The following is a 16,838-nucleotide window of genomic DNA, read 5'->3' as shown; positions in this document are numbered from 1 at the left end:
TAAAATTTTTAGAGCATATTTGGTGATTACTGATCTAATACAATTTGAAAATTCGTAAATAAAATATATACATGTAATCTGTAAGATCCCAGTTCTAACTACTTATATAATTGTATCGTTTTTTATCTTAAATCATAATATATGTATTATTATATCTACAGTGTATTTTATTTATGTTAATGTTGTACTCTGTTAATAATATTGACTAACTTGTAAGTAATAACTTTTTATGTATAAAAAAATACCCCGAAAAATGAACTAATCAAAAAAAAAAAAACTAAAAATTTACTATCAATTAGATTCCAAAATTTAACAACTAGATACATCAGGAAAAAAATCAAATTTAGTCTTACAAAGACTATCTTGGCAACACTGCCGGGATATGTGTGTTGTTGAGTGTTCTATGTAGAGTTGAAAACGGTGAGGAATATAATATAATAATGAGTAACATTCAATTAAAAATGTTAAAATGTTTTGTGCGCTTGTGCTGTTAGGCTAATACCACACGATTCACACAAAGGGACTTCTTCCCTTACCGCATAAGAATCCGTAAGTAACCTGGTGTTATCTTATGCCCTATATAATATGCATAGTCGATTTAATACAACTTTTTTATTTGTAGTTAGAATAAATTTAATACAATAATAATATGTACTTAGGTAGTTAAGTACTTAGATTATAAATGCAATATTATACTTATTATAGATACCTATGTAAAACTAGTATTTATAATCAATGGTATTATTTATTTACGTCTTAACACAGAGTTTTACTTACGACGAATTATGGACTAAGATCTATTGATTTGGATTGTCAGCCGATAAAGTAACCAAAGCACTATCCTTATCAACTATCATATTTGATTTAATATTTACTTTTTAAATACATTTGTAAATTGTAACTAAAAATAATCATTGTTCGTATTATGTGTCGACGTGGTACTTAGTTATTACTTAATTAATATTATCATATTTATTAAATGTTGTCTTAAGCTCTATAATTATTATTATTATACTGCGGAAACGTGAATTAAACTATTTTTTTCTAATGTCTGACGTATTTTTAAAACAGGTGAACTGTTATTATATTAGTCAGATTATAATATTGTGTTTAATCTTGTTAAACTGATTTAATCCTTTATCTATGACTACATCGTTTTTCTACGGTAAACCATTCTAAATTTAATAATACATTAAATACATTAGGTATACGTCTTTGTATAAAGTATAATTTAACTAACATAATACTATGTTTCTCAATGAGTGAACTTAAATATTTTTTCATTCAGCCCAATTAGGAAAAACATTTATAATGATTAATAATATAAATAATAAATATTACAATATTACATAAACATAATATAAGGTATACCAATAGGTATTTCATTATTTATTACTGGCAGAATTCATATTTGGATACTGATAATATTGTTATAGGCTTAATTAACTATTTATTATTTTGTAAATAAACATTTTAAAGTAACACATGGCCCAAAGGCGCCTTAAATTATGCAACGTTTCTCAGGAAACTATATTCGTATTGGAAATGTATTATAATAAGCCGCCTCACTACGATAATATGCAGTTATGCGTCGTGCGATTTGTATACCCGTTGGCGACCCGATAGATCATGACGTGTTACCTATTATGTTACCTCAGTTTTATTCGATTCCTTCAATAACCGAAAAATGAAAATCATAATTGCAACCAAAGTCTGTATGCCTATATGCCCAAATTGACCTACTTTACCGACGAACTTGAATCGTGTCATCGATCAAATCATCAAATCTCCTACGATTGTGTGTTTATATCATATACATATGCCGCCGAATAGGACTCTTAATATAATTACGTCGATGGTCAATGGAAACCCAACTTTAACATTAATAATTTATTATTAGTAAAAGTATATATTATAATATAGCCGTTCGTTTTTCGTCGGTCTTTGAACGACACGACATATCGCCACATCCATCACGCGTCCACTTGGACACGATGTAATTTTTAAGGAAACGGATCGACTTCGTATAATTGTCCATCGAACAATCTTACAGCATTGGGCCACCGCTCTGCAGGAGAATACCGACCGCGACGCGCTATTGCTCTTATTCGTGTATAACGGGATAATGTCCGCGTATACGCTAAATCGTTCGTTTTTCCGAGTGTTTATATTGTATAATGTACAGTAATAATACACAATTGGGAAATTCAAATTTTATACTTATGCACGCATATTATTTTATTGTTGTTTTGACAAGGATGCCTCGAAAACGATGACGACGGTACACACGCGGAATCCGTTTTTCTTCGATAGTTTTGTATTTTTTTTCCTTTTCCATTCCTTATTTCTCGTACCATTATTACAATTATTATTATTATTATTATTATTATTATTATTATTATTATTATTACACGTATAATACGTATACATAGACCTACGGGGCTTCACGTCCTATACCTACGTCCTACCTATTGGCGAACACCCGAAAACCCATCGCACCGGAACGGAACGGTAGCACTGACAGGGTTTCTCATTTTGTCGTCGACAAGGTCAACTACACGGCAACAACAACATAATATATATGTATATATATTTATGTTATAAGTAATACATGTCCGATCGCATTGAACTCTTACACACGCACACATTTAATAATGTATATACATCTATAATATACGCTATAAATATAATATAATGTACACGCGCACACACACACATCGCATGTCATTCGTATAAATGTATAATGTGTTCTCCACGAGTTTATGATGTATTATTATATTATATTATATATTGTTGTTATTTTTATTATTTATTGCGTTCGCCGTTTCACGTATAAAAGCTATTATTTTTATTTTTTATTTATTTTTTTTTTACATAACTTTTTTCCCGGTGGAAATCGACTTCCGGATTTGACAATGACGAATATAACGACTAATGCGTTCAGTCGGTATACATTCACACTCGGGTTTTTCGTTTTTAAATTGGATTTTGCTTTTCTCGTACTCGCGCTCCGTCCTTTATAATATTAGTATCCTCTATTATATTAGTAAACCTACAGTGTTCACCGTCATCGTTATGACTTAACAACATGTGTCACGATGCAGCGCAGTCGTTGCGAAGACCGCGAATCCGATAAAAAAAAATAATAATAATAATCAACTGGTAAATGGTTTGTTGTCGGAAACGAGGCTATGTTATAAAATGTGTTGCATATATAGCCACAGTTGGATTGGTTTAAACGGGCCGTTTAATATAATTTCACGGGCACGCCGGCCCAAGGAAAATGCGAATATTTTCTTTTTTTCCGTGCTTTTTCTAAAAAATTCGAAAACGAGGTCGGTTGTCGTCGCAAATAATAGAACGACCTGTGTAAGCAGTCTTCACTATATACGAATATTATTGTATACATTTCAATATTTGTACGTTTCACACTTAGTTCGACCACATAATACACTCGTTAAAAATACAACACCTAATTTGTACTTACATCAACATCATTATTTCTACAGTTATATATAGGTATATATTAGTATAGGTACTTCTACTAATATAGGTATTATTTTTGTTTTTGGTGATACGATCTCTGTAATGCATTGCGTTCCCTGCGTGTAAGAACTGGTTTTAAGGTTTGACGGCACAGGTCTAAGTTCGTAATGACTCGAGTCGCACCGAATTATTTGAATTAAGTCGGATATTGAATAAACTAAAATACAGTTTTGACATTACTTTTGGTTCATTATAGTTTTAAAAAGCGAAAGTTAATGTAATAGTATAATCATTATACGCCATTATTATCGTGTTATAAAAAAAAAAAAAAACAATTTCTCACATTAGTTTCGAAAATTATGACAAATCGTATTTAGAGTATCTATTAAAATATGAAATGTATACAAATAATAAAATTATGTAGAACAATATTTTGGTGTTTTCTAAAAATTATTTTCTATTACTTAATGATACTCGCATAATATTTTGAACTGATGATGTGTTCCATTAAGTACCTATAACTAACATTGGAGTTTATTATTATAACTGTAGTTAAATTATTATTATTAATTATTATTTTAGGTACAGATTGTAATAATATGGGAGTTCCGTTATCTTATAAATTGTTGTGTTTATTTAATAATATTTCATAAATCAATTTTAACGGAGATTATATATTTCTATATTATTAAAATTTTTTTATATCTATAAACTAACATTGATATTTATTTTTTTTTACAGTTTCATGTTGTTATTGACATGGTATTATATAATTAGTTATACGCGTTACGAAACATTGTTTGGATTAGGTGCATTTAATTTGTAGGCATGAAAATGATCTATCTATAAGTACTTATGCTAATTGAATGCAATAAAATAAGTAGTAAGTACGTATATAGATGTTCATATATTTAAGAAAATCGTCTCATTAATGTCAAGCTTGTGTAAACTTTTAAGTGTATAGTTAGATAATTTAGTAAAGATGCACTGCTTTTATTATGACGTAGAAAAAGAACCACTCAGTCGTGGCAATGTCGTATATTATATACTTATTCATTATGCAATGCATCCGATTAAGGATTTATTAAAAGATTAATATTTACCTATATATGTTAATAGTGGTCGCATAATGAATTAACAGAGAAAGCGAAAAAAATGCACATGAGAATATATTTTCCTAGATTTTATATACTTTTTTATGGGAAATATAGAATGATAAATATTATGAAAATTAACTGTAATAGCTTGTTTTAAGGTTATCTTAATTTTATTAAGAGCTGCTTTTTAAACTTATACTGCTTATACATAATATTATAGCCAATTTTAAAAAAAAATTTAAGAAATATTAAAATTAAGATTTTTAAGCACCAATGTATAAAATATAAATACTAATTTAAAGTAGCTTACAAAACGTGGTCACATGTCATTGTTGCGAGATTATAATATAGAAAAATGGTTTCGTGCAAAACAGAACCAGTCATAGTTTAGAAACAAAATTAATATACAATAAAGAGGACTACAATATTTAATGTGTCGTAGAGTTTTTATTTATTATTTTAGGTATCATTAGTATTAGGAACCTTCAAAAAAAATTATTACCTATTGATTTAAAACCAGTTATTTTTATGTTTATTATACATGTGAGAAATTAATTTATATTAATTACAACGCTACGACACAGCAAATGTTGTCTTCTGTATCATATATATAAATTTGGTTTCTCAACTAGACTGTAGTTTGAGTGGTTCTTTTTTGCGTCCAACTGTTTTTACAAACAATTTATGGACGTGTTTCATCCTTTTATAAAAAATGAATTAACGTCTTTGATATAATAAATACATTTAGGTACCGTATTGTTTTTACGGTTTATATTTGAGATATTTTATTTTTAAAATATTAAATGGTCTAAAATCAAATCAAACGGTTTCCAATAATGAATTGCAATATCTAAAAATGTAATCCTATTATGACTGTCGAAACTCCTTTCTATAGCAGGTATTTTATATTACACAAAGAAAACATTATTTTTTTTCTAAAATAATTGTACTAATCTGTTTAACCGCACATCGGCTAGATTTAAATTTTAAATCATCTGCATTAAATCAAGCCTAATGCCTATAAAATGTACTATAAGATGTTTTATTGGATAGAATGTAGGATGCAAATAAAATAAAATAAATGGTGTCTTTTAAATACCGATATTTTTACAACTACTGTTGAATAGATTAAACTCTTAAAAATACTCCATCAACACGAAGATTAGGTTGGGTACATTTTTTGGTGACTAGGTAAAATATATTACAACGTTATTGTAGTAACATTTTGATCGTGCGATTTGTACCAATTTTAAGACTTTTTTATGTAAAAAAAATTCACTGCACTCTGCATGTACGTTTACCTATATTGTACACAAAGATTAGGTAATGTAAACGTCCCTTAAACAACGATGCAAAATATATATAAAATGAGATTTATAAGGTCTTACTATAGCTACTACGCGCAGTGTACCTCTGGGAGCGATGATTGCATTACATTATCTAATATTTGCTGCTGGTTAAGACGTCGTAATATTAGGTTGTGTTATACATCAATATAGGTACGCTTGTATTATGTGTCATATGTGTAATTATTTCGGTGCGTATATTGAAAAAAAGAGAAATGAGCAGCTCGTGATCAGTGCGCTACAGTTGACGGACTGCTTATACGTATATATATATTATAAATTATAGTATGTAATATGTATATACTATGTATGAACACGAACAGCTGAATCCAATTAATCAAGACACTGCGCGAGGTCTTATACTTTGGTATATATATAAATATTATATGCGTGCGCTCGGCAAATAAAACGTCATATACATATTATATAGGAACGTTCACGTTTTTACACCCACCGAATGTGTTAATGTGTTAACTGTGGTAATTTATTAATTTTTTTCAATATAAAGAACTATATAATAGGTATGACGTTCCTACATCATAATAATATAATACAAGTGGTCTGAAGAAAAAAAATAATCGTTTAATTCATATATCACCCGGAGTATAATAATATAATATTATGTACATATACCTGCGCCTCAGTGTATATGTACCTACGTCTCGATGGTGTGAATAAAAAATCGTCTAGATGATAATTATAATAACGGTGTGTTAATAAAAAAAAAATAAAAAATACAAATAAAAAAAATAGTATAGAACGTGCATGTAAACGGCGTACATTTATTTTATACTGTATACTGTATACAAGTATATTATATGTATATATCCACCCGTAGCACTGGTTGACTGTGTACGGTATATACAAGGTCGTCGATTCGATGGCCCTCGAGGTAGCAAACGAAATTTATCGAGTGGTCTTATACGTCGTGGTATATACATAAATATTTTGTACCTATATATATACCTACAGTATATATAGGGCCACCGTGTCAAGTGTCCCGAAGCGAATGACATGTACGCGTCGTGTGCAGGGTATATCTACCTCCCATTGGTACTCTATATCTACGGGTATGGAATGACCTGGAAAAAAATAATTCAGAAGTGCGTAAATATATTATAGACAATGCATGGTGCGTGTCATATATTATGTATGCACACGCGGAATAGAGAAAGGCTTTGGACTTGGTGTAATGAGTTTTTGTTGTCTGCATATAGGTTAGGTTAAGCGCACAGCTACTGGCTACATAATAATATACCTGATATAGGCACCTTTACCGCTATGGTAATGTGCGGTGCATTCAGCAGCCCTGTCGGACGGGTTTTATATGCACATAATACTACTGGGTGTTTCACCAAGGTAGTCTCCTCACTCCCGTTTTTCCTTTGATAATTCACTTAACTATTCAAAAAATGATTTTTGAAAAATGTTGTGTACCCTAGGACGATATTTTTAAATACTTGGATTTCTTACGCCATAAAAGGAGTGTCTTGTATCAAGACTTTTTTAGCTAGGTTAAAAAATAATTATTTTATTAACAATATTAAAATTTTAACAAATGTTCGTATATTTTTTCCACTGATTATTTTAAAAAGTATACTGAGAAATTTCTTCTTTTGACTCCCTAAGTAAAAATTAGATCAAATTTGCTACCAAAATCCTCCTGTGATGTAGATGATAGGAGCTTTTTTTACTAGAAAAAGGTGTATTTAGGCAGAAAAAATAACAAAAAAACATACATTGTAAAATCAATACATATTTATATTGCTCAGAATCTAAAAGAAGTTTTGTATCGTTGTATAGGATTTTCATTAAATTATGTAAGAATAGTATTTAAAAATATACCCTTATTTGCATTAAAAATATAATTACAAAAATCAAAATTTAAATAAAAAGCATAGGTATTGCTTGACGAATCACCTTGTGGTTTGTACAACATTTTTGTGTACATATCGACGCCGAATTGTTTAATAATGAAGCGAATATTATATTATTATAGTATATTATAGTAGGTATTTTATAGTATTACCTATTCTTGTTTGTTTTATGCTATCTTCACACTTCGAAAATGATATCTCGCGATAACAGTTACATGTATAGTTGTTTGTTATCAATATTATTATAACAATATCTGTACCTACCGCTTGCATATAGAACGCGTAGTAGTGTAGTGTATTTTCTGTTTTCTTCTCAGTGTTGATTTCATCCAAATTTGCGGATTCTGCGTATTATTGTCCGTCGCATGCGTTTCATTTAGAGATTACAAATTGAAATTTCAACTATGTAATAAATTGATAATATATGGTCATATTATGTGTTTACAGGTGATCCGATGATGTCGTCCATGAAACCGGCTCCACTGCAGTTTGTCAAGCTGGCACCGTCCGATCTCTATCGTTCGGCGCAAGACCAGCTGAACAAAACGGCTGCAGTGGTCGTCAAGCCAAAACCAAAAGAATTTGATGCCGAATGGCAATCGGTGAGCAACAGTTATAATATTAATTCGTTACTATATATACCTAATATAAACTGTTCGCATAATATAATATACTGCGGTAACTACCTTCAAAAGTGATAAAAATAAATTCTCACGAAACTCGTTAGATATTCAATGCATATAGGTATACTTTAATAATTTACTAATATATTATTTAGGTATTAATGAGATTTTAACAATTTCAGTTAATATATATAATTTATATTATGTACTTATTAGTTTTAATAAACTCGATCGTTGTTGAAATTACACGATCTTATTCTTAAAGTAAACATATTAAACAAAAATCAAGAATATCTGGTTATTCGTAAAGAAAATAAACAATTAGATAAAATCGGCTTTTTAAAAAAAATATGTAAAATATTCCAGTTTTACAAAGTCAAATGATTCTAAAATAATGATTTAATTAATTTCTGTGTTATAATGATGTGTTCGTTGGAATAAGTAGGTACGCGTATGTTGTAAATAGCTTAATTTGTTATGGAATGATAGGTAATACATATTGTATGTATTATATTTGTTATTCTATTAACCTTTTTTATATTATCAAAGCGATAGAATCAGTATTCAGTAGATCTGCAATATAATAATAGCGGTAATATGACAACTAGTTTTGTAATAATAATTATCGATGCGCGAATCGTAACGGATGTTGGGATGTATATACCTATATTATATACCTAGTGTGTATACATATAATGATGAAACTGATATTGTGTTTGTTCGCAGGACTTGGACAATTGGAAAAGTAACAGGAGAAAACAACAGGAACACATTATCGAGCGACTGGTAGAGGTGAAGAAATTTGAAACGGATAGGTTGGATGATGGGTTCCGGAAAAGGAGCAAAACGTTTAACGAGATGATACAAGAAAGGTAAGGGTAGCCATAACTGGTCACATCATTTCACAGGTATATACGACACTTTTGAACGAAGCAATTTCATACTTCCCATTCGGTTTTACAAAGGATTTTACTTTTAATACGTGACGTATACAAATAAAATGCATTTGTACGAAGAAAAATAATGTTTTTGAATGTTAAATTAAATCTATTGACATTCGCATAATAATATTGTGTGTTCCTACATGATATATTAATACGCATATAAGACATATACGCAAACATATACGTATACATAGAGTGTTCCATAAAAAATATATAGGTTAGATATTATTTATTATTCATATACCTCTGTAGTATTCGTCCTAAATGTATTGATGTTTTCGTTTCGTAATATTTTCTACATGCTGTAATCGAAAAGTCACCACCATATTTATAAATAGATATAGCATTCAACATCCTTAGAATTAAAAATGAGAATATGATTGAATCATTAAAAAAATTAAAAAAAATAACAATCAATAATGCTATAAAAAAAATCTTAAATAATTGTATGCAATGCGAAATGTATAAAAATATATCCTTCGAAAATAAGTTTTATGCTCTTAAACCATATAAATGTATTCAGTAACGTGCATTATTTCATAATTTTGTTTTGTTTAATATTAAATGTCCTAACCACAGTGAAAGTATTTTAAAATTGTCTTGTTGGTTTATTTATCTTTGACGACTTATTTCATGGTTATTATATTATTATTGTTTTATACAATGAAACATAAAATATAAATCGGCTCTTAATTGACTTAAATGGTTATTCAGTATAATGTGTGTTTACTGTATAGGTTTATATGCATTATTATGCATAATAATGTTATATTTATTCAATGATTATTTATAACCAAATATTTGGAACTCCACGCATTCAAAACATAACTGGAAATTGAGTTAAGACTAAAACATGTTTGAAATATTTTTTTTAAATATTATATTTATTAACTTTTTGTTGTGAACAATACACAATTTTCCTAAGATTTAAAATAAATATACGTACATAATTATTCGTTTTTGCATGTTAAATTAACTCTGCAGATATATGTGGTATTGTGGTTAAATAATTGAAGGCAAGTGTAAATTACGTCGATTGCGTGATTTAAAAATTCTTCTTCAAATCTTTACAACTGCAAATACAAATAGGTATTTTACGTTTTCCTACGTATAATGAGATTTAGTTGGAGAATAATATAATGTTAAATTATTATTTGATGGCGTAATGGCGTATAGTTAAAATACGCCTTGTTTCTGATTGTTATAATATTATTATTGTTGAGAAATAGCTCGGTAAAAATATTATAAGATTGTCTATTTTTTAAATTTTTTAACTTTCAGATGTAAAAATATCCGGAATAAAGTTCTCAGGCATAGGCATTGGTTATGTACTGCAGATATGATTTGTTTATACTTCTTAATTACAATTAAAATAATGGCTGCAACATGATTCCTCAAATTTGTGTAGATTTTATTAGCTATTAATATTCATACACGATTTTGCAAATTTAATATATATATATATACATGATTCTGCATAATTTTAAATGCAACGTTGCTATACAATTGTTTGCTCTTGTTATTATAGAAAATACAGATTGTAATTTTTGACAAATTAAATTTTTTCTTTAATTTTAGTTGGTTGGTTATAAAAAAGAGCGAGTGCTTACTATCCAAGGATTACAATATAAAACATGATAATCCAACGATTCCAACAATGTGTAAAATGTAAACTAAAGTCATGTTTTCCGAAAGTTTTATTTTCAAAAGCGCAGTTATTTAAAGCACATAACGATTTTGCGGAATCGTTCTCCACCGATATACTAAGTAAACATGATAAATGTGGTATCCCGTACACAGGTTAAATAATAAGTAAATAAAATTTTAAACCCATTAAACAAAAATAATTATAATCGACAAATTTAAAGCAAAAACCTTCATAACACTTGGTAGACGCTTTTTTTCCATTTTTTTTTGTTAAGATTTCGCAAGACAGCTGCTAATACTGGCTGTAATATGAAATACTATTTATACTGCATACGCTCTATAAAATATATGTATACATATATATTATATATATTTTTAAAATGTTTGGCTTACTGAGACCTATATGTAGCAGTAGTTAGGTATATCGTACAACGATATCAACTTTGTTGTTCTGGTCGAAAAACGATCCATCTACATTCTCTTTATATTCATTTTGAAAAGTGTGAAAAATACCTAACGTCGTATTATATCTCCGTAGACATACGAAACGCATATTATATTATTATATACATACAATTAATATACAATACAAATGTCTGAAAAACAAATACATGATAGGTATCATATGTGTAATACAACCGCTGAGCGATTAGTGTCTAACTACCTATAGTACTTACCTAACTATCGGATATTCGGATATAGGATTCAAGTGTCTACATCCACATGACGGTAGGATATAATCTTGTTTTACGTCAAACGCAAACGAGAAATACCGTTTCTCGTTTCAATCCTCTCGTAATTATAACACAAATATCAAAATACTATATCATATACCTTAGAAAATCAGGGGCATATAATATGTAGGTACTATTATATATTATAATCGAATGGATATAGTAAAATAATCGATCATATACACATGAGTACACGACGGTCTCCGCATGTAATACGCCATATTTTATGCGTGTAATTCCGCGTTTGACATAATTTAATATATATTATATAGGTACTGAGTTTTTATATAGTTAATTTTGAAATTCATTTTTTGACTTGTTGTTATTCGTAAGCTAAAAGCCTATAAGGGTAGCGCCCACTGAATATCTGTTCAACAGATAAATAGTAAATACATTATAATATATAGGACATAGGTATATATCAATTATTTTGGTCTTGTGCGCGAGTAAATCATGTTGCATGAATATTATTAGAAGTAGGTACTATAATGTCTTTTTGACGATTGACGAATTTGATATACAAACGTATTAATAACCACGATTTCTACTTCAACAATTTTTATGATTTTCCATGTCAGTGAGGGAAGGGTGTTGAATCTCGCTGAACCTCCTCCAAACATACTAACTTGACAATATTTTTATAGAGCATAATGCACAACGTGCGTAAGTTGAAATGATAAATATTCAGCGGAACATAAAGAATAACAATAGTGTTTTTTTCGCGAGCTTCGTCTACCAAATTTCATTATATTATTATTATAACTACAAAACAACAAATTATCACAAAAAATGATTTGTTTATGTGACAGTTAAAAATTGTCATTTGCTATCACATTCACATATCATCCCAAACAAACTTATATAATTAACCTGGCTAGACTGCAAATTATTGAAATCCTGTGTGTGTCCGTCGGTGCTTTATTAAACTCTGGCCTTGTCACGAAACCAGAATTTAATAATTATTAAAGCACCGACGGACGCACACAGGATTTCAATAATTTATAGTCTAGTTAGATTAATTATATAAGTTTGTTTGGGATGATATGTGAATGTGATATGCGGTGTCTCTTCAATTTATCACTCTGAGATAACGCCTTTTCACAAATGTTGCACGCATACGGTTTTTTCTCTGTGTGAATCAACCGGTTCGACGGTGCTTTATTACACTCCCGTTTTGAGAGAAATCCTTGTCTCAAACTTCGCAAGCATATGGTTTTTTTCCCGTGTGAGTCCCTCGGTGTTTTGTCTGACCATTAATTTGAGCGAACAACTTATCACAAACGTTGCAAGCATACGGTTTTTCTCCCATATACGCCCGTTGATGTATTGTCAGACCATTGATTTGAGCGAACGACTTGCCGCATACTTCACATGCGTACGATTTCTCGCCAACACGCGTTCTCCAGTTGAAACCAAGACGAGCGCTCGTTTTATTCACGGTTATACCTGCAGCCATGAACGTTGTCACACGTATTTTGCAGGGTTATGATGCTAAAGGATTAATTAATCAAAGTATGCTCACAGTATAATACTTATGTAAAACACAGTCAGATTTAGATGCAATATGTGTATACAAATTTTATTAAGTTTTTTTTATAATAACAAAGTTGCTAGATAATGTTATATAAATGATTTCGGTTTGTTGGTTGTAAAGTTATTGACATACATGATTTTCGAGCCAGTATTTGTTAAAATCACGTTAAAAATCTTTATAAATTCAAAACAAAATGAAGAATCGAAAGAATTAATAAGATTGATGTAACTTAATATACTGCTCTATGATTACATGATTGTTTTCTCATGGTTTTATTTTTTCTTAGGTATTTAAATAGGTCATATAGGGAAATCTACTATCATATAATTATACTACCGGACAGCAGAGTTGCGTTTACATTGCTGTAGATTTGTGTGTGTCTCAAAATATTTTGACTTTTTTTGAGCTATTTGTTGATATTAATGATTTTCTAGATTTTTTTTATATAAATGTCGACCAAACAATATTCATATCCATCAAGTTTTTACTATTTTTATATAAACTGTCGTATATTTTGATGTCTAACTAAATATTTTAGATTTATTTCATTCGTCGCTCCTTGAACTAACGACTGTTCTTTGATGCGTGTTTATTTGTATATAAGTAAAACATTTTTTCCTGCAGTCAATTCTTAACTTTTAATTTTTTCGTTTTATGTAAATTGGAATCCATGTTAACGTACTTACATATTTAAGGTTATTATTGTTATTAAATTTAAATTTCATGAAGAATCAAATTTGTGACGTAGGTACTTAGAAGTCGTTTAGACCGGGGGAATAAAATATGGCTTCGAATATATCATAAGCTCTATTAGATATAATCATGTTAGATTATTTATAAATGTTCATAGTATCGGGCAATTTTTTTTCTAAATTAATTTATAACTTATAACTTATAAGTAATAACTAATAACAAACGGAATTATCAGCCCTCCTCCCACACAAAACGGTAAAATATGTATAACTTGGCGTTTCAAACGCGCACCTGATCTGGTATTTATATTGTTAATATTAAAAACATTTTTATACGGTCTGGTGGTTAAATATATTTTTTTAATTATCTCATCTCTAGAAAATTCAACGGTTATGTTTTTGAGTATTACAACAAAAAACAAAATGGATTTCGTTTAGTTTTGTTCAAAATTCGAATATTGCCGTTTTTCCGTTTATTATGAAAAGAATTGGGAATTTTTACACTCGACCCCCTTAAAGTACCAAAGAAATTCAATTTTCTACCAGAACACACGCTCAAAGATTGAAGGTTTATTGCTCCCAAAGGTAACGCCAGACAAAAATAACAGACAAGATACACGCATGACACATAATATTATCATTGTAAAACCAATATCGCATTCATTGCTCCGCTTAGTCTAAAATCCAATTTTAATTTTTTTAACCACGGCTTATTGGAAGGCAGTATATTTTTATTAAAGCTAATTTTGCAGTTGGATGATATTTGATGATAATCATTATTGTTGTATAAAAAATGTATCTATTTTTATTAGGTATATGCCTGCGTGCACTCGTGTACAATAGCGATGTTGGTGTCACACGCGTGTATATTTACATTTCCTAAAGGTCGACCGTTGCTACCGTGTTCATATTAAACATTTTAACTATTTACTATAATCATACAATTATATTGATCCTATGTGCTTTTGAATATTTTATGAACAATTTTTCATATACGGACACGGTGTGTTGTTTATTGTACTTATACAATATATTATAGTGTAGGTAATCGATAAAAAAAATTTAGACTTTTGTTGTTGTTTTTTGAATATTATGTACCAGCTTATAATTTATATACACCTATAACACCTTTATCGTAACGCCATTGATTACCAGTCGCAAAAATATGTGCATATAGGTACTTTATTCGAGGTCGTTTTATTTTTTTATATATTTTATCACTATCAAGTCGGACGTTTTTTTTCAGATTGGTTTATAATATTATTTACGAGATTTTCTCGCACGAGTGTACTATATTAAAATGGATAAATATAATATTATATTATCTGGTGCAGGGCGCAGGCTGTAACTCTATTATATTGGTTAGCCTATCGAAATGATATGGGTTTTTAAATAATATTAGACAGAATTAATTAATTTATTCATAAGTCATAATATTTTGTTTTCTTCGTTACGTTTTAATTATAACGCGATAATATTCTGTCCTATTTCCATTACAGTAATTGACCATGTGTTATGATTTTTGCCCATAAGATAATATATAAATATTTATAGTTTATTATATAATAAGTATGTAATATGTTTATAGGTACTGTTAAATGCAACCATATTACATGCGATTGATATACGCTAAAATATTCAGTATTTAATGAACGGGTACAATCGAATGTGTGATTTTTGTTAACTAGGACAATGTACAGCTAATGACGACTAGGAAAAAAAACTGTACGTTCTAGGCATAGAAAAATGTATAGGCATGTTTTTTTGTTTTGGAAATTTACGCAAAAAACCGGTTGAGTAGACTCTCGTGAGAATCTCTACACCGTGGTTGTACAAAGATAACGCACTGTGCATGTTAAATCACTGTATCAGCAGCAAAACTATAAGTGCAGCGGTTATAGAAGCAAACAAGTGCTTATACATCTACAGGTAATGTAAACTTGACCAAAAATCAAGTTTGGAATTATTTTTGTTGATTTAAAAATATTGCGTCATTCGGTGAGAATTTTTTATATTTATTGTCACAATGTCGCATAATATGTAAGTACATTATGCACCAGTCATTATGATGGCATTTCATAAAAAAATACATGTACCTATACTCGTAATGCTGATTGTATGAGTGTTGTTTAATATTCCAGTTATTATTATGTAGTGTATACTAACTTAATCGTATATTGGACTGAACAAACATCGATATTTTCATTTGCATAATACATATTATATTATATTACGAAATATATATATATAATTTCTATTGATTATTGTTGTAAAGAGTGATTTAGTTAAATTTCGGTGATGTGTTTATTCTAATTATTTGGAGCAATGATTTTTAAGTTAATTATTCTCAAAATTATGTAGGTCAAATGTAATGATAATATTTGATTTTTAGGTCGTTAAAAACTCGATTGGCGGAGTTATGTTATATATACCTACACAGTCGTATTGAACTACAGTGGACGTGATTGATAAATTAATTAAACCAACATATATCTGGTTAATTGGCAGTGCAGTTATTATATTACATTCGTGCAAAAATTTGATCTATTTGTATCTTAACTCTCGCGCGGACAGTAATTTCGTTAAAAATAGAATTATTATTATTGTTTGGAGTTCAACGAACGCGTTTAACCTATCGTCGATACCTGTAAAATAGTTATAGGGTATATATATTATCATAAGTATTATCGATCTTGAAAGTTTACCTCAAAAATCAGCCGGCGCGTCCGCCTTGGATTGACTGTGTGTGTGTGTGTGGGGGGGGGGGGGGTAGTTTATAGTATGATAACACTCAATATATATAATTATTGCACAGTCTTGTACACAACCCATTTAAATAAAAATTGAACTTTTTATTC

At 29.3% G+C, this 16,838-nt stretch overlaps 1 protein-coding gene across 2 annotated transcripts in view; it reads left to right on the top strand.

Annotated features, from left to right (window-relative positions):
- Positions 1-16,838, top strand: part of LOC132946196 (uncharacterized protein CG43427) — a 58,141-nt gene that overhangs the window by 25,156 nt on the left and 16,147 nt on the right. For both annotated transcript variants that reach the window (XM_061016068.1, XM_061016067.1), the window contains exons 2-3: positions 8,254-8,408; positions 9,156-9,301. In XM_061016068.1, coding sequence (XP_060872051.1) covers positions 8,262-8,408; positions 9,156-9,301 — 293 coding nt within the window. In that variant the 5' untranslated portion in view covers positions 8,254-8,261. The remainder of the gene's footprint in view (positions 1-8,253; positions 8,409-9,155; positions 9,302-16,838) is intronic.

The sequence above is a fragment of the Metopolophium dirhodum genome, chromosome 6 (genome assembly GCF_019925205.1).
Source record: "Metopolophium dirhodum isolate CAU chromosome 6, ASM1992520v1, whole genome shotgun sequence".
In the NCBI taxonomy this organism is placed as follows: Eukaryota; Metazoa; Arthropoda; class Insecta; order Hemiptera; family Aphididae; genus Metopolophium; species Metopolophium dirhodum.
This window is presented reverse-complemented; position numbering and strand designations above follow the sequence as displayed.